Below are 27,468 nucleotides of genomic sequence, written 5' to 3' on the forward strand. Positions count from 1 at the left end.
GTTTGCAAAATTAGACCCACTTAGGACCCTCAGTTTACATATCCTTTCCCCCCCAGGCCTTCTCAGGCCTGCTGTCAATCAGGTCCCTTCTTTTAAATCTCTCATCACCTGTGTTTCCCTGCACGTGTTACAGTCCGTACCTGGGTATTGGAGTGACTATTTATTTGCTCAATGTCTGTCTCCATATCAGACAGTGGACTTCAAGGGGTAGAAATTAGCCTCATTTGGCTTCCCAGTCACCAGCACAGTGCCTGGCACGTGGTGGGTGCTCAACCAATATTTGCCAAATGAAAAACTGAGCAAATGAGATACTATAGGGATTTGGAAAAGGGATCAATCACTGTAAGACAGTCAAGGAAGGCTTCCTGGTAAGAGGGGTGGTGAGCCCTGAGTTTGGCCTGGAAGGATGGAAAGGATTTGGAGAAACTGGGACGCAGGGGAAGGCATTTCAGGTAGAATAAACATCGTGAGTTAAGGCAAGGCAGCAGGAATGCTTTGGATATGTCTGGAGCTGTGGGAGTACCTGATTTACTTTGCAGAATAGTAGTGGCAAGATTGAAAGAAGCTTGGAACGGTGAATGTCAAGCTGAGACATTTAAATCATGCCCCTTAAGAAAGGGGGAGCTATTGATGGTTTTTGAGCAGACGGGGAGCGCTTGATGGTTTTTGAGCAGACGACCATTATGATGAAGACAAATGATGTTTAGGATCTGTAGAAGCGGGAAATAGGAGGACCACCAGGGGTTCTAGGCTTGGGAGCGTGAAGTTCAGACTTGGGCCTCAGGAATGGAAAGGAAGGGAAAATGGGGGAGAGATCATGGCTTTGTGTGTAGGAGAGGTCCCAAGCTGAACTCTGCCTCAGAGTCTAGTGAAACATAAATGAGTTCATCCAGAGATGCTCGGCAAGCATTGGGGTGCCCTTGAGATGGGCCGGAAAGGGAGATTATTGTTTTTTTTTTTAACATAAAGCAGTTTTCTTAATTATACAGCTAATATACATCCACTGGAGAACATTTAGAAAATATAGAGAGCAAGCAAGAGTAAAAATTTCCAGCAATTCCATGGACGAGGAGTAACCGTTGTTAACACTTTGTTGTATATTCTTCCAAAATTTTTTCATGCATGGTTGTAATTTAAAAAAAATGCTACACATATAGTTTTGAACCTGCTTGTATTTCACTTTCACTTAGTACCATGAACCTCCTTCCACGATAATAAAGATGCTTATGTAATACATGTACTTGTATGGCAACAATTTAAGTTGTTCGGTATAGATGAAATTTAATTTAACCAGTTCTCTATTGTTGGACATAAAGATTTTTTCCCCCAATCATTTCTTTTGCTATTATAAACAATCATGCTGGAGTCATCCTTATTGCTAGATTTTTGTGTATGTTTTAAATTATTTTCTTAGAAAAAATTCTACCCATAGAATTGCTGGGTCAAAAGTATAGATGCTTTTAGGGCTTCTGATTCTTTTTTTCAAATTGCCCTTCAAATTTTTTTTTTACTCCTTTGCACTCTCATTAAGATTAACGTTTTTGTATTCTAGTTTTTAAAATCTTTGTTGGTTTCATAAGAGAAAAATAATTTACAGTTTCTTTAATTTGCATTTATATTGTAATTGTATTTCTTTTTCAAATAATTTTGAACCTTCAAAAATATATTTTGGGAACTTCCCTGGTGGTCCAGTGGTTAAGACTTCACCTTCCAATGTAGGGGGTGTGGGTTCGATCCCTGGTCGGAGAGCTAAGATCCCACATGCCTCAAGGCCAAAAAACAAAACAGAAGCAATATTGTAACAAATTCAATAAAGACTTTAAAAATGGCCACATAAAACAAAAATCTTTAAATATATTTTAACCATTTGTATTTATTTTGCTGTGTGAATTTCCTATTTATGGGCTTTTTTTCCTTCTTATTTATGGACCCTTTTTCTTTCTGCTTATGTTCATTTTTTAATTAGGTGGTCATTTTTTAAACATTTTGTAGGAACTGTTAGAGATTAGGACTTCAACCTTTTATCTGACACGTTTGTCACAAATAATTTTTGGAGAGAAGAGTTTTAAAAAGCAGAAAGTTTATCCTGTACCATATCACTCACTTGTTCCGTGGAGAGGATTGCATGGCTCTATCAGTTAAGATCAGGTTAAATTGCTAGTAATGAACCCGTGTTAATTGGCTGTGGCCGTCAGGGTCCAGTTGGGAGACTGAAACCACATCAGTAATTTCAGAAATAATTCAAAAATTTAATATAAAGGATTATTAACTAGCAAAAGGAGGTAGAGAGAACTTTAAAGAAAACAGGAATAGTAGATATAGGGAGCAGCTACTAGGGAAGGAATACATTTGGAAGAGGTCACCCCACACACTCCCCTCCCCGGCTGTAACTTCATAGGAGAGGATGTGGCTGTGACCCACTGACAGTTGGAGAAGTTTGTTGAGATGCTACAGGAAGCGGCTGACAAGTGGGGAATTGCCCACTGGAGTCTGGGCAAAACTCTGAAAGTTGGGTGCCAGTGGGTTTCCCAAACACTGCTGGTGGCTACACTCTACAGGAGCAAGAAAGATGAGGCCAGGAAGCAGGAAGAGAATTCCCTTCCTCTTGCAGTCCCTCTAGTGCCCTCTACTGACAAAATCTAATGTGCCAGCTGACAAAGGAGAAATGTTTCCGGGGTCCAGCTGGTGTCACAAAGCATGACAAAGAAGGGTGATAGGCTGATAGAGCTGATAGGCAATATATTGATAGCTGGAACACTGGCCTAAACAAGCCAGAAGTTTCTTTCTTTCTCACATCAAAGTCTGGAGGTCCACAGTCTATGGCCAGGTCCAGGAAGTCCTCTAGGGTCCAGTCTCCTTCCAGCCTGCCCCTCCACTCTCCCTGGGCTGAGGCCCTTGTCCTCATGGTCCACGATGGTAGCCAGAGCTCAAACCATCACGAACACGGTCTGGACATGGAAGGCATGGAAAAGAAAAAGAACTAAGAATGTGAGAGGTTCCCAGGAGATGCCATCTGCCATCTGCTTTCATCTCGTTGGCTGGAAGTTAATCACATGACCTCAGATTGCTACATGGGATTCTGGGAAATATTTCTTCTGTAAGGTCTGGAACTGAACATCATAGTTTCTGTTGTTAGGGAAGAAGGGCGGAAAGGTATTGGTGGCCAATAAGTCTGCCACAGTAGACTACTTGCTGGAACTTTATGAAGAAAATTTAGTCAAAGTGATGATAGGCTCATGACCATTATTGAATGTTAACTAGATACACAAGGTAAGATTTTAGAGTAAAATCTTTTAGAATGTTAGAGCTGGAAGTTACCCTTGGAATTATTTGTACTGTTTTTCATGTTTCCTATGAGAACCCTGAGGACCTGAAAGGGCAGTAATGTGTCCAAGTTCACATGGATAGCTCCCGGCATGCCTGGAGGTGGACCCCGGGTCTCCTTTACTCTCCACCTAGTGTATCTTTCCACTCTCTGCACTACTTAGGGTCTCCATGGGCCTTTGTCTTCAGAATGAGTCCTGCTTAATTGCACTGGTAACTTAATGCTCCACAAGAGATCATTCCACAGTGGAGGTATTAGAGCTTATGAGATATACCTGGCCTTGGAATCAGGCACATAAGATGCAAAATTAGAGCCTAGGAAGCTTCTGGCTTTTAGAACCTAAACTGCTCCCTTTTCTCCGTTACTGAGTGGAAGCCATGTGAGCTTAGGCTATGGGAACATAGGAGGTGTGAGACAGCAGTAAGTCATATGCTGCTGGAATTAAGCAGTGAAAAGTGTTATCTTAGGCCAAAGTAGCCATTCAGTTTACCAGTCAGAATGCCATCTACCCATTTAGCTGTGGAAATAATGGGAGGATTTTCTTAGAACAGCAGTACAAGCCAGGTGCCAGCAGGAACCAGACTTTACCCCAGATGTTTCAAATGAAGAGACCTTCATGAAGGGACTACTTACAGAGACAGGGTTAGGATGCAAAGAAGGGTGTGAGGCACCCAGAGACTAACAAGTCTCCCCTGTGGCTGAAGAAACAGGAAGGGAGCCATTGTTACAGGAGCTGGAGCTGTGCAGGAGGGGAGGGGGCTGAGTCACTTGAAGTATAGTTGATTTTCAGTATTGTGTTAGTTTCAGGTGTACTACATAATGATTCAGGGTTTTTTTGCAGGTTATATTCCAGTATAGGTAAGACAGTACATAAGACCGCATATAAGACAATGGGTATAATTCCCTATGCTATATAGTATATCCTTGTTGCCTATCTGATATATTTTATATATAGTAGTTTGGATACAGCACCAAAGCAGGGAGAAAGCAGGGAAGAAATGCCTGCAGCTCTCTGCCCTCTTCCCTCTGATCTGCCAGGATCTCCTCCTGGTTGAATGCAAGCAGAAGCCAGAGAGCAGTGAGACGTGGAGGAAGCAGTCCACAGGATCCGCCTTCCTGGGCACAGAGCAGGGCAGAGAGGGTGGAAAGTAAGTATAAAAAGAATAACTTGAATCATAGCTCAGGCCTTGCTGCAGATATTCTTTCCCATGGATGGAACTATTTTAGTATTTTTACAACATACATTTGTAAATGGCCCATGTGTGGCACCTCCAATGCCACTCCCTCCCCAGGCCAGTGTCAGACATGGCTAATTGATCACAGCTCCTTTTCCTGAGGGTCCAAGAAGTCACCTCACAGCACTTAGAGAAAACATCACCAATTGAGTGGGCTGGGCATGTGAGATGAAATATATTTGGAGGTGTAAAACTTACCTGGCCTTGCAGATATGGCCTACCTGCTCATGCTAGTCTGGTAGAGAATCTTTTTTTCTGGGGAATTAGCTGAGCAGGTATTTCTTAAGCCAAGTGAGTCCTGCTTGGAAAGCCAAGCTGTAGCATGGCTCTGAAATGCATTGGTGCAACCTTATTGTACTGTAGATGAAGAGGCAAGACAGGAGGTGATGTCTGCCTTGAGCAAGGTGGCCTCTTGGCTCCTCTGTAAAGTAGGATGATGCCCGCCAAGGTAGAAGGCAGGACTAGGTGTTCTCTGGAGATGGAATCAGCTTTCAGAGACCAGTTGCTCTTTGGTACCCATCTGTGTGTGGTGCTCTCCTAGGTACTGATTGACCTTTAAAATTTTTATTTTAATTGAAATTTTTTTCAATTTAATTTTTCAATACTTCAATTAAAAAAATTTAATTGAAGTATAGTTGATCTACAATATTGTATTATTTTCAGCACAGTGATTCACAGGTTTTTTTGCAGATTATATTCATTATAGGTTATTACAAGATAATGGGTATAATTCCCTATTCTATACAGTATATCCTTGTTGCCTATCTATTTATATATAGTAGTTTGTATCTTTTAATCCCATACCCCTAATTTGTTCCTCCCCCTTCCTCTCCCCTTTGGTAACCACAAGTTTGTTTTCTATATCTGTAAGGCTGTTTGTGTTTTGTACATACATTTGTTTGTACTATTTTTTATTTTTTTTATTTTTTATTTTTTATTTTATTTTATTTTTTTTTGTACTATTTTTTAGATTTCACATATTAAGGATATCATATAGTATTTGTCTTTCTCTGTCTGACTTATTTCACTAAACATAATATTCTCTAGGTCTATCCACATTGCTGCTAATGACAGTGTTTTATTCTTTTTTATGGTTGAGTAATATTATATACATACATATATATATACATATATATATATGAATATCTTCTTAATCCAGTCATCTGTTGATAGGGACTTGGGTTGCTTCCATATCTTAGCTATTGTAAATAGTGCTGCTACAAACATTGTGCTGCATGTATCTTTTTGAATTAGTGTTTTCATTTCCACCAGAAATAGAATTGCTGGGTCATATGGTAGCTCTATTTTTGGTTTTTTAAGGAACCTCCATACTGTTTTCCATAGTGGCTGCACCAATTTACATTCCCACCAGCAGTATACAAGGGTTCCCTTTTCTCCACATCTTCTCAAACATTTGTTATTTGTAGACTTTTTGATGATAGCCATTCTGACCTGTGTGGGGTAATACCTCATCGTGATTTTGATGTGCATTTCTCTAATAATTAGCCATACTGAGCATCTTTTCAGGATTGACTTTTAACATGGAAAGTCCTATGGACTTTCAGGTCCTGCTACTTTTCTGGAGTGCACGCTCAGACCCCTGAGTTCAGACTTTAAGTGGCTTTGAATAGAAAACTCCTAGCTGGAACAAATGGCCAATGGGTTATGGACATTGCCAGCATGGTTTAGGGCATAGATGGCAAGTAGGTCTCAATTCATCTGCCATTTCTATCCATTTGTGCTGGCCCTCTGTAGACTGTGTTGAGATAGATTTGGAGGCTGTGTCCAGGTTCGGTGGACAGGAAGGCTGTGATCAATGAAGGATATTTGCTCTGGGACAGAGGGGCTAAGAGGGGTACATGTTTGTCTCATAGTTGCCATCACTGGTTTCGAGTCAGCAGATGTGGCTTCTAGATGTGATACTTTGAGCAAGTCAATTAACCTTCCTGGACCTTAGTTTCCTTACGTTTAAAGCAAGGACATGGCTTAGGTGACGTTTAAACTCTCTCCATCTTAGAAATGCCATGATTCAAACTAGTTTGGGTTTTTTTTTTTTAAGTCTTCAGTGTAGAACTTGCAAAAAATCTGTTTGATCCAATTAAACTATTTCCAGCTCCCCACCCCTCTCTGCCATATGCTCGAGTAACTAAGCCCTCCATGCCTGTGAAGGCCATTTCCCCAGGCTGGAGCAGCAGAAGACCCTGGAGACGGAGGTCTCCCATACTAAACAGATTCTCCTCTTTAATCTCAACCAAAAGATCCAGGAGGCATGATTCACATCTCACCCTGTTTCCTCTCCTCTGTCCTCCTCAAGCCTGCGCCTCTCGCCTCCTGCTCTGCAAACACGCCTGAATGCAGAGTCCTGAAATTTAGGTTCATGGTTTCAAAGTTCATGGTCCTGAGAATAAACAAAAAAACTATTGTGGTTGCATAGAGCTGTGGACCCCATTAACACCGCCCCATGAATATTTATAGCATAGAACTACAAAAGAACATAGAGGCCATATTGTATTTCCTAGAACTTTCTTTCCATGGGGTCCTTTCTCTGTGGGTCACTTTAATGTAAGCTTTGCTTATTTAGTTGCACACTTTAAGCCGATTAACTTTTCACTAAAAAAACCCCCTCCCTGTTTGTTTGTACATACACTCCCTTGACAAAGATTCACAGAAAACTGCTTTAAACCTGTTAAATCCCTCTGCTGGAAACTTGAAGTGAACTAAATGTGTCTCTGGGTAGGATTTCCCTGTAACTCTCCCTGCCTCTGGCCCCTCCCTGTTTCCTGAGAGGAATTCCAATAGTTCGAAGCCTCCGGATTTAGTTCCTCCGGTAATCTCAGCTTCTCTCTAGGTGACCATCTTCTGGAACATTAGCAAGGTCCTTCTTGAGCAGCTTGTTATTGGGATGGACGAATGGCAATCCCTGGGTGGATGCCTTACGCTTCTCTAGTAGACATTGTATAAACCAATCATCAGAGCTAGAGGGACCTCGAGATGTCACCTCCATTGGTCTCCGAACTTCAGTGACCGTGAGTCACCTGTGGGGGTGGGCAGGATGTGAACTTAACATGCATGTTCCTGGGCCCTGTCCCTGGAGAGTCTGATTCCGTAGATGTGGATGGGGCCTGGGATCTGTGTATCAACACTCCTTAGACACTTCTAACAAAGTGGTCTGTGGCCTCGCCTTGAGAATCCCCGCCTTGAGAATCCCTGAGCTGGTTCAGCTTTCTCAGTGTATGGGTGAAAAAAATGACACCGAAGGGAAAAGTGGTCCACCCAGTGTCACATGCAGCATCAAGCGCCCTCTTCCCAGTGTAGGCCATGCCTGTGATTCCATACTGCTTTAACTCTGGCCCTTCGTGTCCCAAGTTGCAGCTCTACTGTGGAACATTTATGATTAGGCCCATAAGTGGGAAACTAATTGAAAAATAAACCTGCAAGGCCAGGCTGTAGTGTAGAAATGAAAATCAGGGACCGGCCTGGTTGGTGGAAGCGAGATGAGATGAGGCCAGGTTAGCACCTGCTGGAGGTCACCCCTGCAGGATAAATCCAGGACTCTGTTGGTTTTGGAGTGAGCCCTGGGGTAGGGCAGGGCCTGTGGCTGGGATGGGCTGGAAGGCTGCAGGGGGTGAGGGGGGGAGTTATCCTCCAGCCGTGGCAGCCCTTCCTGGGCCTCCCGTTCTCTGGGTGCCAGGAAGCAGTCTTGGGGAGGGTGTGGCTGGTAACAGAAGGTGACAGTAGAGTTGAAGGGGTCTCCCTCTGACTGGCTAGGCTTCTCCCAGGCTCACAGACTTTCCAGCTCTGCAGGCCCCAAGCCAGGGGCCACTTAAAATCCCCAGAATCCGCGCTCGAGCCTCTCTGGGTCTCAAGGGGCGTGGGGGGGGGCTGTGAAGGACCCTCTGGCCAGCCCCTACTGTCCTCTGTGCCCTCCAGTCACCCGCACTGGACTGTCTGGTCTTGGACAGGCCAGCAGCTCATCTGGGAACAGAGCTCTTACCGCTGACCATGAGATCAGGCCCCACCTTGAATCCAGTTCTAGAAACGGGGTCCTCTGTGAGGCAGTGAACTGGGCTCCAAGTTTAGAGCCAAGAGGTCTGCCCTCAAGCCCCACCCCCTTCTCACAGTTGTAAGTTAACAGGCTGGTCGTGAACTTCCCTGAGCCTGGCTTTCCCCCATGAAATGGGGCTGACGGTGTTTGCCTTGCCTTCCCCTAGGACTTTGGTGAGGAACGCTCATTCACTCACTGGCTCATTTACGAAAACGGAAGGTCCCAGAACTGAAGGTCCTTGCCAGTCCCTGAGCAGGATGCTGGGGTGGGGTGGGGTGGGGAAGAATGTGTGCGTGGAGGGGATACAAACTGTGAAGTGCTGCACCCGAGTGAGGGACTCCTTGTGCCCGGCTCCACCTTGGGTGCTCTGATAACCCTGGAATTTTGTTCCCTGTGTCTGAGACTTCCTTTTGCCCCTGCCCAGCCTCTCGGTTCCTGCAGCCTCACCTCCTGCCTCGCTATCGTTGACAGTCCACGTGACTGGGTCCCCACTTCAGCCAGGGCCCCTCACCGGGTCCCTTCTGCTCCTGCCTGACAGTGCCTCACTCTTTCTCCCCTCAGGGCCTTTGCACATGCTGTCTCTTTGACCAGCATGCCCTTTTTCTTGTTATCCACTTGCCATACTTCTGCTCACATGTCACCTTCCTACTCAAGTATCACCCCCTCTGCAAGGCCTTCCCTGCTCCCACCCCCAAGGCTGAGTTAGTCCCTCTTCCTATCCACGCTTCCATCCCTGCCTGAGCAGCAGGGGTTACTTCAAGGCAAAGACGCATGGCAGTTGGGAGTTAGAATTGAGAGGTGGCCTAGAGCAAGTTGCCTGATGTCTCTGAGCGTACTTTCCTCATCGGAAAAAAAGAGCATAATGATGCTTATTGCACAGAGTTGCTGTCGTGAGGGTTAGAAGAGTGTGGAGAGCCTAGCATGTGGCTGGTGCTCCAGAAGTATCAGTTCCTTCCTTTTCAGTGCCTTGGTCCTGAGAGAAGAATTAAAACACCAGATTTGGAAGAAACAGAGAGAGCTGTTTCAAGATAAAGGGGGATGTGTTGGAAGGGCGTGAGCTCCCTGTCAATGGAGGGGTGTGAGAAGAGGCCACTCAGGCATCACATGGTGGGTTGGACCCAATGATCAGTAGGGCCCCTTCTAGTCCTAGGAAGATTGCTGAGCATTGCAGCAGTCTCTAAAAGGTGTTCCTTAGGACGGAAGATTCAGTGAAAAGAAATTCCAGGGCAACCACATTGGCAAATGCTGCATTCTTTTTCTCTTGGAGAGTTGTGATGTTTGTTAGGATTGTAAAGACTCTGAGAAGTACTGCAGTAAAGAAAAGCAGTTCACTGCTGGGGGCCCGGGTTTGATTCCTGGTCAGGGAACTAATATCCCACAAGCTGTGCCAAGTGGCCCAAAAAAATGAACCTATGTATGAAACAGAAACAGAATCAGGGACATAGAGAATAGACTGGTGGCTGCCAAGGGGGAAGGGAGTGGGAGAGGATTGGATTGGGAGTTTGGGAAGAGCAGATGCAAACTGGTATATATAGAATGGATAAACAACAAGGTCCTACTGTATAGCACAGGGAACTATATTCAATATCCTGTCATAAACCATAATGGAAAAGAATATGAAAAAGAATGTATATATAGCATACTGAGTCACTTTGCTGTACAGCAGTAATTAACGCAACATTGTAATTCAACTATACTTCAATAAAAATAAATTTTTAAAAAAAGCTTTATTGCTTTGCCAGGCAAAGGGGGCCACAGGGGGCTCATGCACTCAAGATTGTGTGTCCCACCCTGGAGGGGGTAGTGAGGAATCTTATAATGTTCAAGGAGCAGGGCGTGATCAGCTCGTGGGCATTCTTCTGATGGGTTGATGGTGAGGTAATTGGGAGTCAGCATCATCAACCTCCTGTTTCCAACGGGTCTGGGGTCTGCATGCTTGTGGACAGCATACAGTTAACTTCTTCCACCTGGTGGGGGGTTTCAGTACCTGCAAAGCAGCTCAAAGGACACAGCTCAGAATAGTATTTGTAGTCATTGAGGAAGAACTAAAGGTCCTTGACTTTGTTTAATGGCTAAAGTATTATTATTTTGTCTTACTTGACTGTTTTCCTTTCTTTCTGCTTTTTCTCACTTCTCTGATTAAATTTTTCTTTGACTACAGTTCTTCTACAGAGAAAAGGTGGGTGGAGGACATGGGTGGAGGTCTGTTCTGGGAAGGCCTCATAGGGTCCTGCTCAGTTACAATAGCATTTCTTATTAACTTCTTAGAATTTGAAACTTTGGGAAAAGTTGGCTTGGTGGAGGAGGACTGTGATTTGGGAATCTGGGAGGCCTTTTCTGACTTAGAACACCCATGAAACCTCATCCTGCCTACACAACCTTGGCCAATTCCTACCTCCTCTCTGGGCCTTCCTTTGAGGTTAATGATATAGAAGGCATTTATCCTAATACCTGGACAGGGTGCTGTTTGCTTCGGCTCTTTGCTTTGGGCAAGATGCTGTGCTGTGGAGACCCCGAGATGGGAGCTGCAGTGATGGACCTTTCCCTGCAAGGATTAGGTCATCTTTTGCAGCCTCGAGAATCAGGCTTATGGAACCAGATGGGGAACACGACATAACTTTAGAAACTGAGAGACTTTACAGATATTTATTGTTATTACAGTAGTGTGCTAGAGCTGGCTGTTACCTGCTTGTGAAAGCCGAGTGTACACATGTTCTCCATCTCCATGTTTTGTGATCTTGAAGTCAGCCTCGGTGGGAGTATTTACACCAGAGAAATGAGCAAACGCTACAAATTAAGGCTCTCTCCTCACCCAGGCAATTGTTAAATATCTGCACATCTTTGATTATATATCATTCGAAAGTATTTCTTTAAAATGTCTCCTTTTATATTTTTAAATTTATTATATAATAGCTTTAAAATTTTATTTGACTACTTTAAAGGTTTCTGTTTTTGATTTCCAAAAAGCAATTTTCCTATTGTAGCTCATAATCTATTCCTGAAATAGTCACTATGCAGAGCTTCATAACAAAACACTGCCACCAGGTGACAACTCCCTGAATTGCAGGTTGGAGGTCCAGTGGGGTCAGCCAAGACTGGAGCAGATGGCATTTCCATTGGTGTGCCTTTTAGATCTTTCCTATGGCCTATCCATTCAAGGTCTACATTTCTGTGAAGAATTACCCTGCTTGACCTCTTTGTGGCAGCCATGACAGGCATAGAGAGGTGCAGAGGAGCCTGGGACCACGGGGGCATGGCTGCTGGAGGCAAAGCCCCTGGTGCCTTGAGTCAGTGCTTCTCAGACTTTCTCTGTGCACACGTCCTGCCTGGGGATCTTGTTAACATGCAGCTTCCGATTCAGCACCTCTGGGGTGGGCCCTGGGAGTGGGTGTTTCTATCAGGCTTCAAGATGAGGTCAATGCTGCCCGTCTAGAGATTATACTTTGAGTAGCCAAGGGTCGGTGGTGGTAGAAGAAGAAAGTTACCCGGGTGATAGGAGTCCTTCCTTCGAGAGTGTTCTCTTAGGAGGCTGACATGTTTTGCCTTTTGGTAACAATTCAGTAGCTCTGTGTTTTGAATGTATAGACTTGGCTTATTAGATCCTAAGTACTGTTCAACCAATATGTCAATTTAATTTTAATTTTTATTTATTTAGACTATGGTTTTTTTATTAATTAATTTTTATTGGAGTATAGCTGATTTACAATGTTGTGTTAGTTTCTACTATACAGCAAAGTGAACCAATTATACATATACATATATCCACTCTTTTTAAGATTCTTTTCCTATATAGCCCATTACAGAGTACTGAGTAGAGTTTCCTGTGCTATACAGTAGGTCCTTATTAGTTATCTATTTATATATAGTAGTGTGTATATGTCAATCCCAATCTCCCAGTTTATCCCTCCCCTCCTTACCCCCTGGTAGCCATAACGATTTAATTTTTAAATTTTTGATTTATTTTGGTGTATAGTGTGAGGTTCAACGCCAACTTGATTTTTCCTCAAAGAGCTAACCCGTTGTCTCAACGTAATTCATTGCTTAGTCCCCCTCTTTCCACAAATTTGTGAGACCTCTTTTGTCATAAATGAACTTTCTTATATAGACTAGGGATTGCTTCCAGACTATCCCATGTTGCAGGGTTGTTGAAGCTTTATAACATATTTTGATGTCAGACGAGACCAGCCTTCCTTTGGTACTCTTTTTCTTGACTGTTATCACCTAATTATGCAGATGAAGTTTAATATCATTTTGTCAATAATAAAAAAATTGTTGAGGTTTTGATTAAAATGTTTTAAACCTATGCATTAATTTGGAAAGAACATTTCAGAGAAAGACAGTATGTCTTTCCTTTCCTGTCACTTTTTGTAGCTTTTAGTAGAATTTTACAATGTCAACATAGCACTGCTTTTCGTGTCAAGGTTTTTCCCAGATATCTGATGCTCTTTGCTGCTATTTTAAACAGAATTTATTATTTTATTTTATATTATTTATATTATATTGCTGTACTTTATATAAAATTTTATTTTATATTATTTACATTGTATACTTATAGCACTTAGCCACATGTGGCAGTTTAAATTTAAATTAATTAAAATAAAATAAAATACTGAGGAGTATCTGCTCAGCTCTAGCATTTCAGCCTGACATGTGGTCTCTGCTGGTGAAGCCTGTACTCTTGACCCTTTGGCTCTGCCTATAAATCCTCCTCTGTGGCTTTTCACCCTGACCTCAGGGCTCTGCTGGTCCACTGGCCCTCTCGGCACCTTTGCATCCTCCCTAGGCATGTGGGAGCACCCAGAGCCCCAGACACCAGGTTCTGGGGGCCAGATTTGGGAGCACCCTGGGCCCATGTCTCTGGACATTCCCCTCTACTCATGCTGTCCCGTTGCCCCTGTGTGTGGTGGATGGGCAGCTTCTCCCAGACTTGAGCCTCACTGGGCTATGCCTCGGGGAGTTGGCTAAGAGCCTTGTGTGCCCAGGCTCCCTCCCACCACATGTTCCGCTCCTGTCCTCTGACGTGGAGGGCTTCCTCCTACTCCCCCTTCTGTCTGATGGGGACTCCCCTGTGTCATATCCAGCTCCTTCCCTGAAGTAGCTTTCACCCTTCTTCCCTCGCTGGGGCCACAGTGGCAGGATGGATGTAGGAAACAAGACTCACTCTGTATTGAAAACTCACCAGTTTAATGTTTTCAGACATTCCCGTCATCTCAAAAGAAGGAGACATGGTTACTTCCCAGGCAGGTGGCTTTGGGGATTGAACTCACATAAATAGAATTAATTTCTAGTAATTTTCATTTCCTTTCATTAATTTATCGATAAATATTTCCTGAGCATATTCTCAATGCCAGACATTGTTCTGGGCATTACAGGGATACTGTAGCCCAAAAAGTTGGCAAAAATCTTTGCCTACATTAACAGACCTTCTAGTGGTACCTTGGGTTCTGGTTTTATGGTGGCTTCCCAGCCAGGGCAGTTATTCAACCTGATTTTTGTGCATAATACTTTTTTCTAGTCTTGAGAGTGGCCTGGTGACTATCTCCCATGGGGTTAAGAGCTGATGGCCTGTCCTCATTTCCTGACATGGCCTCGGCCTGTTGGACTGAGACACAGTGACCATCCCTACAGGAGAATGTGCACTTCCTTCTATTTCGGGTGTAAATAACCTTTAAAGAAGGGTCTAGAAGCTCTGCTGGGTCTCAGATTCCATCTTAGGGTGGAGGGACTCAGGGCAGAAGACAGTTCTCTGAAGCTTCCGCAAGGCATTCATTCCACAGATATATCCTGCACCCCGACTGTGCTGAGAATGGACCTATGGGGCAGGCAGACACAGTCCTTGCCTTCATGGAACTGCACAGATAGAAGTTAATTAACTTCGGTTGTGATGAGATCACATAGGAGAAGTTGGAGTAGAATGGCTGTTTTCGAGAGTGTGGCCTCATGACTCAGGATGGCTCAGGAGGGGTAGAATGTCCTGTGACCCTTCTGGAACAACCCTCCAGGACACTCAGGAGAGGCCGGCAAGAACTATCTTGGAAAAAAACAGGAGACAAAGGCTTTCTCTAGCTGAGAGGGGAGGCTGTTTCAGAAATGCACTCTCTCTGTAACTCCAAGTCCCTGCAGTGCAGGTGGAGCCTGTCTCTCGGGTTGTGAGCCTGGCCGGAGGCTCTGGTGGCATCCATGCCATCTCTTAGGTTGCAAACAGAGCCCTTCCTGTGTGCTTGGCTCAATAAATGCTTCCTTCCTGCCTTCCTTCCTCAGTCTGCTCTTTATTGTGCCTTTTTCCTGGAAGACAAGCCATAGAGCCATAGTAGATATTGTGTTGACATGGAGTTGTGACATCCGGGGAATCCCAGAGTGACACCACCTGCCTCCAAGCTGACTCCTGATCATTCTTGAGATCCTTGAAGCAACTATGTTAGGAAGAGCACGTTGTGGTAGGAGTCTGGGGTGGCGACTCCCCACTGTTGCCTCAGGCTTATTTAGAATATCCAAAGCCCCTTTGATGTTGGGGTTTTCACCCCTGGCTCCCAGTTGTATGTGGACAGATTCTACTCTGCTAGGTTAGACCAGAGCATAATGAGAATTGTCTTGGACTTGAGTCTCGCCTTTGCCAAATTACTTGGTAAGTGATTGTGAACAAGTCACTCAGCCTCTCTGCACAACATGCTCATGTCTATGGAATGGGATAAGGGTAGGACTGGAGATGGCATCCTGATTCTGGACCTCTGTTCTGGGGTGCCAGTTACTCTGGTTTGAAGCCTGATGTTGGGGAGAAGGCTCAGAGAAGTCAAGTGATTTGCCGAAGGTCACGCAGCTATTAAATGGCAATAATGGGTTTTGAACCCAGGACCTCTCTGGCTCTAAAGCACATGTTTTTAATCAACCTGCCTCCACAGGTGAACAATACAAAAATTGCAGGCAGGAAGTGCCTTCAGGAAGAATTCCTTGCATGGGAATCAGCCTGGGGCTACTGCCTTTTGAGGTCAAGAGGACGCCTGAGTGCTGGGCATTGAAGTGCTGGAAAGCAGATGGAGACCAAGGTGGGCTGAGCAAGCCCTGGGGACAGTGCAAGAAGAGTAGAATTCTCAGCAGCCCTCTGACTTAGGAAGCAGTTGCTGAAGAGCAGCCCTATGCTCCCTTGCCCTGACCTCTGTCACACTCTGGTTTGCAAACTGATGTGTGCAGGGACACCAGAGACTTAGCAAGGGGTGCTTCCATATAAGATTCTATATGATTCTATTATAAGATTCTATTAAAACTACTGGAGGATGCCCTGGTCATGGTGATCCTTACCCCACTTTACAGAAGAGAGCCTCACTTGTCACTCATCCTGAATCCCACTGCGTGCATCGGCTGGGGTACAAAAACCTCTGAGCGTTAAAGGGAAAATGAGAACGCTTGGTCACAGAGCAGCCTTCTTTGATGATGAGTCAGGGCATCTAGACCTGGCTTTCTCCTGTCTTTTCCTGTCTGTATGAATTTCTGTTAAGGGGGTTGCTTGGTGCTTAGTGGAGTATTTTCAATTCAGAACAACTGAAATAGAGTAAGTTAATGACAGTGATTCTTTTAAGTATAACTGCAGTGTTTTCTGGACTTCTAATGTTTCAAGATATGTGGATAAAAACCAAGATGAATAATTCCTTGTTTTCCTTCTGATGCAGCCTGTGTCATTCAATAAGGTGGTTAAATCTATTCTACCAAATCACATCATGAAACATTTATTACAGCTACAGTCAATCCTCATCTTATAAAATGTTTACTATTTTTTTACTTCTAATGAACAAAATTAAAAAGACATTTAAACTCATGGTGAAAAATCATAAATGTCAGGCTCACAATATACATAAGGACATGTGGTTTTTAAAAATTATTTGGGAGCACACAAGCACAAAAGTTTGAGCACTTCCTTGGCTCATTGGAGTCTTCCCAGGTCCTGTTAATCTACTCTCTTCTCCATCTGCCCTCTTGCTTCTCTTTCTGCTCTCAGAATGTGAGAAGTGTTCCTGATGATCTATCACTGTGAATACCATCATTGACACAGACGTTTTTTCTTTGAGGAAGAGATGGCACTGTATTGTGAACTTGTGCGAAGTCTTCAGGAAGGTGGGAGGGGCTCAGGACCGGCAGCTGGAAACCATCTTTGGCTGAGCCAGCTTTGTTACACATTTCAACAAGGTGAAAATAAGTGTACATTTCAAAGATTTAAGCAAATTTGAAGTTGTGCGACCATCACCACAATCCAGTTTTAGAACACTGCTACCACCTGGAAAAGTTCCTTCATGGTCACTTATAGTCAAGTCTCATTCCCGCCCCCAGCCATAGGCAGTCACTAACCTTTCTAGCTCTATAAACTTGCCTTTCTAGACGTTTCATATAAATGGAATCATATAATACGTAGTCTTCTGCATCTTGCTTCTTTCACTTAGCATGATGTTTTTGAGATTCATACATGTTGTAGCGTGTGTCAATAGTTTGCTCTTTTTAATTGCTGGGTGGTTTTCCATCGTATAGAGAGATCACATTTGTTTATCCATTCAACAGTTGATAGACGTTTAGGTTGTGTTCAAGTTTGGGGCAATCATTAATAAGCCTGCTGTTAACATTTGAGTATATGTCTTTGTGTGGACCTGTGTTTTCATTTCTTTTGGGAAGATATCTAGGAGTGGAATTGCTGGGTCTTGTGATAAGTTTAACTTTTAAAGAAAATGCCAAGTAGCTTTCCCTAGGGAGTATACCATTTTACATCCCTACTAGCAACGTATGAGGTTTCCCGATTCTCTACACCATAAGCCTGAGTTTTAATCAGTCTTTGTTACTTAAAGGCCTTCTCAGTTTTTGTTTTACTGTTTAGCGATGAGAATAGGTTGGCTCTTCCAACTCCTCAAGTCCCTGAATTTCTGGACTCTCTCCATTCCTTTTCATTCCCACTATAAATTGCTCCATTCTTTTTTAAAAAAATTCAATTTATTTAAACAGCAATAAAACAAAAAGAGTTCACCTATTTCTTCCACCTATTTCTCTTCACCTATTTCATATATATATGAAATATCTATATAGATATAGATATAGATACACATATTTCACTTAGTATAATGCCCTCAACATTCATCCATGTTGTTGCAAATGACAAGGTTTTGGGTTTTTTATGGCTGAATAATATGGACACTTTACGTTGTTTCCATATCTTGGCTATTGTAAATAATGCTGCAATGAACATGGGGGTACAGATTTTGCTTCAAATTAGTGTTTTCATTTTCTTTAGATAAGTACTCAGAAGTGGAACTGCTGGATCACATGATAGTTCTATTTTTCATTTTTTGAGAAACCGCCATTCTGTTTTCCATAGTGGCCGCACCAATTTACATTCCCACCAACAGTGCATAAGGATTTCTTTTTCCTCACAACTTTGCCAACACTTGCTTTTCTAGTCGTTTTGATAACAGCCATTCTAACAGGTATGAGACAATATTTCACTGTGGTTTTGCATTTCCCTGATGATTAATGATGTGGAGCCTCTTTTCATGTACCTATTGGTCATCTGTATGTCTTTGGAAAAAATGTGTCTTCAGGTCTTCTGCTCATTTTTTAATTGGATTGTTTGTTTTTTGCTACTGAGTTGTATGAGTTCTGTATATATTTTGGATATTAACCCTTTATCAGAATATGTTTTGCAAATAATTTCTCCCATTCAGTAGGTTGCCTTTTCATTTTTGTTGATGTTTTCCTCTCAATGCAGAAGACTTTTAGTTTGATATAGTCTCACTTATTTATTTATTTTAAATTTTATTTTATTTATTTATTTTTGGTTGCATTGGATCTTCGTTGCTGCACGTGGGCTTTCTCTAGTTGCGGCGAGCGGGGGCTACTCTTCGTTGTGGTGTGCGGGCTTCTCATCAGGGTGGCTTCTCTTGTTGCGGAGCACGGGCTCTAGGTGCATGGGCTTCAGCAGTTGTGGCATGTGGGCTCAATAGTTGTGGCTTGCAGTCTCTAGAGGGCAGGCTCAGTAGTTGTGGCACATGGGCTTAGTTGCTCCATGACATGTGGGATCTTCCCAGAGCAGGGCTCGAACCCATGTCCCCTGCATTGGCAGGTGGACTCTCAACCACTGCACCACCAGGGAAGTCCTCGCCTATTTATTTTTGATTTTGTTGCTTTTGCTTTTCTATGTCATATTCAAAAAAATCATTGTCAAGACTTATGTCAAGGAGCTTACTGCCCATGTTTTCTTCTAGCAGTTTTATGATTTCAGGTCTTATGTCCAAGTCTTTAATCCATTTTGAGTTAATTTTTGTGTATGGTATAAGATAGTGGTCCAGTTTCTTTCTTTTGTATGTGGCTCCAATTTTCTCAACATCATTTATTGAAGAGACTGTCCTTTCCCCATTGTATATTTTTGGCTTCTCTGTCATAAATTAATTGACCATATAAGCATGGGTTTATTTCTGGGCTCTCTATTTGGTTCCATTGATCAGTGTATCTGTTTTTATGCCAATACCATACTGTTTTAATTATTACCACTTTGTAATATAGTTTGAAATCAGGGAGCATGATGCCTCCATGCCCAGTTCTTTTTAAAGCCCTTATCTTTCTTGTAGTATCTTGTCAAACACAGCTAATGGTAACCAAGATGTGCTATTGACATTCTGACTCCCCATCTCTTCACTTAAAGCCATAAGCTCATTTAGTTCATCATCTGCCTTCCAAGTTAATGCAGGCAATAGTTTTACCAAATACTTCATCACTGTGTAATATTGATTGCCTTCTTCCAGCTTTCAGTAATAGTTTCCTTGATACCCACTACCTGGCCCAAAGACAATGGATTTTTGTTACCAAGAAACATACCACTTCTGATAGCAATTTCTGTATTAGTCAGGATAAAGAGGTTGTGCTGCAGTAACAAATAGCCCCAAATCTCAAGTACTTATAAAAATAATGGTTTTTATTTTCCTCATTCATGTTACATATCCGTCCTAATCAGCCATCCCTCTGCTCCATATCATATTTACTCCAGAACTTAGGGTTTTAGAGTCACCCCTATCTAAGCCACTGCTTTTCCTCTGGGAGAGGGAGCGAGGACATGGTGAATCATACACTAGCTCTTAAAGCTCCTTCTCACATTTGATTAGCCAGAACAGGTGAAGTGGCCAATCCTGACATCAGTGGGGAAGGGAAATAGAATCTTTTCCCAGGGAAGGGAAGCAAATATTATGAACATTAGTATCATTTATTATATTATGCTTTTTAAAAAAATATCCTGAAAACTCTGAAGAAGGGAGAAACAGCTGTCTTTGTGTGGTGGTTTTGCCCACAGCTGCCTACAGTGACAGTAAGACAGGGTGACCTTTCAAAATACCTTACAGACCTAGGCCTTTGATCTTTATTGTGGTTGTCCCCAGCCCTGTGGCTTTGATGCACAGATATATTATCTGTTGTTCTTTTTCTACCAGTCCTATCTCTTAGGCTCAGGAAGAAATTTGATTGGATGGAATATCTTTTCTAGAGTTTACTACTCAGTTTCCAATACCCTCTGGGCCACTAGTGAATTCATTCCTTGATCTCCAGCTTAAATTGATCCATTTCTATTTTTTCTTCCCAGCTGTCTTTTGGGGAGACATTGCCTTAGATGAAGAGGACCTGAAGTTATTTCACATCAACCAAACCCGTGACTGGATCAAGGAGTCAGTGGAGGAAGCAGGACACAGCACGGGTAAGTACGGCGTCCCCTTCACCCCTGCCCTGGAGAGAAGGGTCAGGGACTCCAGCACGGGGTGATGTGGACCATGAGTCATAGGTATTTGACCTGTCAGTCCAGTGCCACCTGTCAATGGAAAACCAGAGGGGTCACCCCTTGTCTGTTGCAGGCTGTGAAGCTGGAGCCTCCAAGTTTGCTTATCCTTCTAAGAAAATCTTTATTAGCGTCTTTATCCAAAGATTCAACCCTGAGCTCAGAGTTCAGAGCTGAACTCAACATACGTTCTCAGGACTCTGGCCTCAGGATCCAGAACTTCCCATATTCCTGGATGGGCTCCATGTAGGGCATATCTGATGGTGATGCTGATACTGATTAGCAGTGGGAAGATGCTTGCCTGGGGCCAGGGTGGGGTGGTATTATGCACTTGTTTGGCCTACAAACCAGGTGACAATCCCCTGGGGGCAGGAAACACAGCTTGGGTGTCAGACTTTGATTACTCTTCTCCTTTGATTACTTTTCCTCCTTGCCTTCACCTTGGGGTGAATAGTAATGAGACTGGTCTCCTGATTTCTCCTCACCTCCCTGCCCACTGGGCTCAGATGCCTCCCCTCTGTGGAATCTCCATTCTCAGAAGCAACCCCAGGCACTGAGCTGTGGGAGCCGATAGGCTGTGTGGCTGACTGTGGCTTATTATTCAGTGACCAAGGCTCGTGTGTGCCTGATGCTACACTGTCTCTGCTACCTGCCACCCCTCCACCCACCCTCCCTTCCTTTCTCTCGAGGATTTTAAAAAATTGTGGTAAGAACACTTAACATGAGATCTACTGTCTTAACAAAATTTTAAGTGTACGATACAGTACTGTAAACTACAAGCGTGATGTGATACAGCAGATCTCCAGAACACTCATCTTGTATAACTGAAGTTTATACACCACCCCCCTTTTTTAGTACCTATCACGGATCTAATGCGGTGCTGGTGAGAGAAAGAGGAATAAGATGTGACCTCTGACTTCAAGGAGACCTTTCACGCCAGGCAGACAGGGTGGACAAGCTTGCTAACATCTCCAAAGTTCAGTTTTCCTATCTGTAAAATGGGGATGAAACCAGCACTCACTTCAGCAGGGGTTGGGAGGATCGACTCCAAAAGTAACAGGCTAACCTGGTGCCTAGCACATGGCACGTTCTCCGGCAAAGGCAGATGTTATCACTAAGCACCCCAGTCCGGAGGAATGAGGCTGAAGGGTAGATAGATAAACTGTAATTCCTCATGACAAGAGCTACAATGAATCAAGAGCAGTGGGAAGAAGATGGGCCAAGAAAGGCATCATGGGAATGGGCACTCTTGCCTTGTGTCTTGAAGGATGAGTAGGAGTTCCTTAGGGAAAGAATCAAGAAAAGATATTTCAGCAGAGGAGAAACTGTGTGCAGAGGCAGGGAGTATGAGAGGGGCTGTCTTAAGTTGAGGAACAGGGGAAAGGTGTGGGTCACTGGAGGGTGGCTCTTGCGGGGGGCTGTCGTAGAGAGAAGCACCAGGAGAAGTTGCTGGGGTAGATGATGAAGGTGCCTGTTGGCGGGGTGGGTGGGAATGTGCCCAGAGTAGGAGGCAACTCCCCTGGTGCCTGTTGCGCTGATGAGCTGGAGCTCTCCCCTGTGGGTGGCAGGGGTCCTGCCCAAGGTTTCTGAATAAGAACGTGATGTGCTCATCTTTGGCTTGGGGGAGTCTTGGTGGAGCCCCCTCTCCCGCTGCTCTCCACAGCCCACCAGCTGCCCTGAGGTTGCTGGGCTCCGCGCTGGGTGCTTGGGCAGCCTCACCATGCTGCTTGCTGGTGGTGATGATGGGAGCGGGGTTGTCAAGGCAACCCCTTTCCCTCTGCTGATGAACCTGGTAGATTCCAAGTACATCCCCAAAGCCCCCCATCCCTGAGTGTCTTGCAAGGCTCCAAGATTCCACCAGAACTAATTCACCAATTCTTCATTGCAGTATTTCCTGGCACAAAAGGCCCTGCGATCTGTATCCACTTGGGAGGGAAGGAGAAGAATATATTGTATTCATGTTTCTGGATGTGGTCCCAATTCATTCATTCACTCACTCACTCACTCACTTATTCATTGAAACCTCTATGGAGTGTTCACTTTGTGCCAGGTCTTGTGCCAGACCCTGAGATGGTATAGACTGAGGTTTCTCTTTTTTTTTTTTTTTTGTGGTACGCGGGCCTCTCCCTGCTGTGGCCTCTCCCGTTGCGGAGCACAGGCTCCGGACGCACAGCCTCAGCAGCCATGGCTCACGGGCCCAGCCGCTCTGCGGCATGTGGGATCTTCCCGGACCGGGACACGAACCCGTGTCCCCTGCGTCGGCAGGCGGACTCTCAACCACTGAGCCACCAGGGAAGCCATGAGGTTTCTCTTTTTAAGGACTTACCAGCTATTGGAGGAAATAGATGCAGAAACCAAAAAGGGTAAAGAGTGAGAGGTGGAGGTGAGGTATCCCAGGAAGCACAGTGGGAGTGGAGGGCACTAAGAAGAACTGGGACCATTGCTGTGGGGAGAGCCAGAAAGGCCTCCCAGAGGAGGGGGTCCTGGGGAGGTGGAGGGGTTTCCCAGGCTGGAGAAGAAGGAGTCAGAGGGTAGAGAAGGACATTCCAGACCGAGGGAGTCGTCCTTCTTGGGGTGGGAACTGGGATGGCAACCTACACTAAGGAGGTCACATGCTTCCTTCTTGTCCAGTGGTTGGTTCCCTCTTTCTGGGGGGGGTGGTAGGGCTGTGCCCAGAGTGGGGGGTGCCTCCCACCGCTCAGGGGGACATGAGCAGCTACAGGAGCTAGGCCAGGCTCCACACAGGATGTAGGGATGAGGAAGGCAAGAGGGCAAAGGCTGTCACAAGGCCAGGGGTCCTCATCACCAGTGGTCGGGAGGAGGGAGGAACGATTAGGCACGTTTTTGGTGTCTGGCTCTACGATTATCACTTCTTCGGATTTGGGGGACCTCTCGTGGATGTTTTGAAAAGTCCATTTGAATTTTAAATGGGGTTTTGGAATCCAGATTATTTTTCACACCATTGTATACACAACCTTAATTGAGGTCTAACAAAAGGCAGCATCTCTTCATAATTCTGTCACTCCAAGTCATCATACGCTCCCCCCCTCCCCCCACCCCGCCAGATTCTTACCTGGAGGCCTAAAGAAGTTGATCTGATTGTAACTTCGTGTGATTTAATTTTTTTGTTTGTTTGTTTTTGCGGTACGCGCGCCTCTCACTGTTGTGGCCTCTCCCGTTGTGGAGCACAGGCTCCGGACGCGCAGGCTCAGCGGCCATGGCTCACGGGCCCAGCCGCTTCGCGGCGTGTGGGATCTTCCCGGACCGGGGCACGAACCCATGTCCCCTGCATCGGCAGGCGGACTCTCAACCACTGCGCCACCAGGGAAGCCCTGATTTAATTTTTTAACTTTCCTTTTTGCACTATTACTTTAGTACTTAAAACTAGTGAACCTCACGTAGCTCAAACATAGAGTGTGATGTACTTTTACATGTGTTCGTGTCCACGTAACCACCACCCAGACCAAAGGATGGAACATTTCCAGACCCCTGGAGACTCCCTCATGCCTCCTTCCAGCCAGCACCCACCCCCCAGCAGCCACTAGTCTGACCTCTCTCCACACAGATGCATTTTATTTTTATTTTTATTTATTTTTTGGTCATGTTGGGTTTTCATTCCTGTGGACAGGCTTTCTCTAGTTGCGAGAGCGAGTGCTTCTCTTGTTGTAGAGCATGGAGTCTAGGCACACGGGCTTCAGTAATTGCAGCACGCGGGCTCAGTAGCTGTGGCTCGCGGGCTTAGTTGCTCAGCGGCATGTGGGATCTTCCCAGACCAGGGATCGAACCCATGTCCCCTGCATTGGCAGGCAGATTCTTAACCACAGCACCACCAGGGAAGTCCCCACAGATGCAGTTTACCTGCATGAATGGAACCATGCAGTGTGTGTTTGTGTCTGTCTCCTTTCCCTCAGCTTTGTGGCTGTGAAATTCCCCCATGTTGCTGGGTGGAGCGCTGGTTTGTCCTTTCATCTTTTGCAGTGTTCTCCTGAATGAATGTACCCTGGTTTATTCATTCTTCTGTTGACAGCCATTTGGACAGTTGACAGTTTGGGGCTATGATAACTAAAGCTGCTATTGTCTTTCTTGTACATATCCTTCAGCACTCATTTCCAGGAATGGAATTGCTGGGTCACAGGGTATATGTAAGTTATTAGTAGAATCAGTCAGATTTCCCAAGTGGTAGTACCAGTTTACACTCTGTGTGGGTACACATGGATTTGGAAAGCAGGGCAGGGGGTGAGGGGTGACCACGCAGGATCCAAGGAGGCCTTTGGGTCTTGGTCTCTCTGGCTTGGGGACCCCACTTACACCTCCAGACCTGCACAGCATAGGACACCATCACGAATGCTCAGGGTTGGTCCTGTCAGCAATCCTTCTGCTGTCCTTGGGGGACCTGCCATGGCACAGCATGGGGACCCAAGCTTGGCAAATGTGAGTGAGAGACCCCAGAGAGAGTCTGGGCCTTGGCCAGCCACCATGGCAGTTGACCGCCATGGTCAGCCTCATGGTCTAAGAACCTGAGTACCTGTCTTCTTTTTCCTTCTCCCCTGTGAGCTGAGAGAGGGCAGAGTCCACATATATTTGACTTTGGATCCCTCAGAGGTGGCCCGGCACTTTGTATCTAGAAGGCACTGGCCAGCATTGTTGGATAGGGGAGAGAGAAGAGATAGACAGAGACTGGCAGGCCCTGGAGCATCTCCCAGGGGCCTTGGGGTGAAGAACTCCCACAGGGCTTTGCTCCCAGGAGGGCAGTGAAAGCGCTGACCACCGTCACAGGCTTTGGTCTCAGACTGTCTGGGCTTGAATCCTCGGGCTGGGCCTCAGTTTCTTCATCTGTCAAATGGGAATAGTAATAATCCTTACCTCAGAGTGATGTTGTGAGGAGAAAAGGAAGAATACGTGGAAAGTGCTGAGTGCAGTGCCTGGCATATAAGAAATGTGCAATAAATATCAACTCTGCCTTCTCTTCCTTATTATTAGTAGTAGTAGTATTTGCAGAAAGAACACTGACCTGGGAGGGTTTAAGGCTAAAGTGGAGAATGGGAGAAATTTGCTACGTGCTGGAGGGAACTTCGGGGACTTGGGCAAGAGGCCTTTGAAACATGTACCTTTCTGGTGTTTCCTCCTTCCCAAGCTTGAGATATGTATTTTTTTTTCCACTATGTTTTTATGGCAAGGTGATTCTTACCCTGATCAGTTTTCTCTGAGGGCCAATAGTACTTTGCATCTATCTAAAATAGTTATTTTATTTTCAGAATGGGAATATTTTAAATTATTTTTGCTGATTAAACTAACACTGCTAGTTGTTAAAAAAAAAAAAAAGTGCAATAGCTCAAAATTGTAGAAAGTGAAAATCCCCTTTTATCCCAGGCCTGGGGGTCCCCATCATGATCTGTTTGCTGGATTCCTTCCAGCCTTACTGTGCTCAGGCCATGTGCAGATATTTTTTAAACATAAAAGGAATTTTTCTTAACACCCTGTTGTGTAACCTGTGTCTTTAACACCACACCATGGACATCTTTTCACGTGGTACTTTGAGGTCTATCACATTTAATATGCAACTCTGCCACCATTTATCGAATGAATCCATACAGATGGACATGACGGTTGTTTCCCTTCTTTTCTGTAGTGTTTTTTTCTATTAGAAATGTTGATGCTGTGAACAACACTGTGCTATTGTTCTTTAAACATTTGCTTTGATTAAAAAAAAAAATTTAAAAGGAACCACACCTTTATCTGCTCTTTCTACTTCCACATGTGTGAAAGGATGTGTTCTTAGATATCGGTTATTTCATTTCCAAGTTTTGGTAATTGCCCCTGGTTTTTTGGGCGGTGGCGTGGGAAGAGGGCTTAATCCCTGGAGGTGGATGGGATGCAATGCAGCCCCAGATGCCTCCTTTCCCTGGTTTATCCTGTGAACTTGAAGCTGCTTTCCTGGTTGCAGAATGAAATGATGTCATTGCCTTAGAAGTGATCTAGTCTCCCTCGTTTCATAGATGTGCCCAAGGTCCCACATTCAGTCAGTGGAAGAACCAGAACGAGAACCCAGGTTTCCCGTCTCCTAGGCTGTGTCCTCCATTGTACCAACCCATCTGCCATGTTGCCAGGTGGAAGGAATGGAAAACAACAGAGGTGCATGCAGTCATTCCTTTGCCAGCCCTGGGAAAGTAGCTGGAGTCTTTCTGGACCAGGAAGCGAGCAAAGACCTTGTGCCCGGGTTGGTATGAGAGCCCACTCAGGGTGCTGTGCTGGCCACAGAAAAAAAGCCACTGAGAGCTCTCGGGCCCCCAGTAGGGAGCATCCTCGCTGTTCACTTAGGACCCCGGGCTCGTGGTGATTACTTCCGATCAGTCTCCCTGCCTCCAGTCTCTGCTTCCGCATCCTGCTTCCAGGTGATCTTCCTGGACCTGACCTTGCAACCACCGTATTGGGTTGAATAGTGTCCCCCCCAAATTTATGTCTACTTGAACCCCAGAATGTGACCTCATTTGGAAATAGAGTCTTTGCACATCTAATTAGTTAAGGATCTTGAGATCAGCCTGGATTTAGGGGTGCCCTAAATCCAATGACCGGAGTCCTTATAAGAAGAGGAGAGGACTCAGAGAGACACACAGAGGAAGGCCACGTGAAAGAGAGAGGCAGAGGCTGGAATGATGCAGCTATAAGCCAGGGGGCACCAAGGATTGCCGGGAGCTGCCACAGACTAGGAAGAGGCAAGGAAGGATTCTCGCAGAGCCTGCAGAGGGAGCACGGCCCTGCCAACACCTTGATTTCAGACTTCTAGCCTTCAGAACTGTGAGAGAATGGATTTCTGTTTTTAACCCTCCAACTCTGTGGTAACTTGTTACGGCAGCCCTAGATAACTGATAACCACTGTGTTTTCTAAAACCCTTCCATGGCTGCCTATCACTTATCAGAAACATTCCTTATCTGGCCCCCAAGGCCCTCCACGCTTTATCCACAACTTACATATCCGGCTCCCTTCCCGCCCCTCAGCCTCCTGCCAAACGCAGTGACGTCGTGTCTACAGGCCCCAAGTGTCCTTCCTTCCAGCCTTCTGTTCCAGCTCTGCCCT

The 27,468-nt window shown here is 44.9% G+C and overlaps 1 protein-coding gene across 1 annotated transcript in view; it reads left to right on the plus strand.

The window, feature by feature from the left end:
- TLL2 (tolloid like 2) overlaps positions 1–27,468 on the plus strand; it is a 128,971-nt gene that overhangs the window by 10,227 nt on the left and 91,276 nt on the right. The window contains exon 2 of the mRNA XM_060033620.1: positions 20,205–20,315. Within this exon, the coding sequence (XP_059889603.1) occupies positions 20,205–20,315 (111 nt within the window). The remainder of the gene's footprint in view (positions 1–20,204; positions 20,316–27,468) is intronic.

Source organism: Delphinus delphis, chromosome 16, assembly GCF_949987515.2.
Source record: "Delphinus delphis chromosome 16, mDelDel1.2, whole genome shotgun sequence".
In the NCBI taxonomy this organism is placed as follows: Eukaryota; Metazoa; Chordata; class Mammalia; order Artiodactyla; family Delphinidae; genus Delphinus; species Delphinus delphis.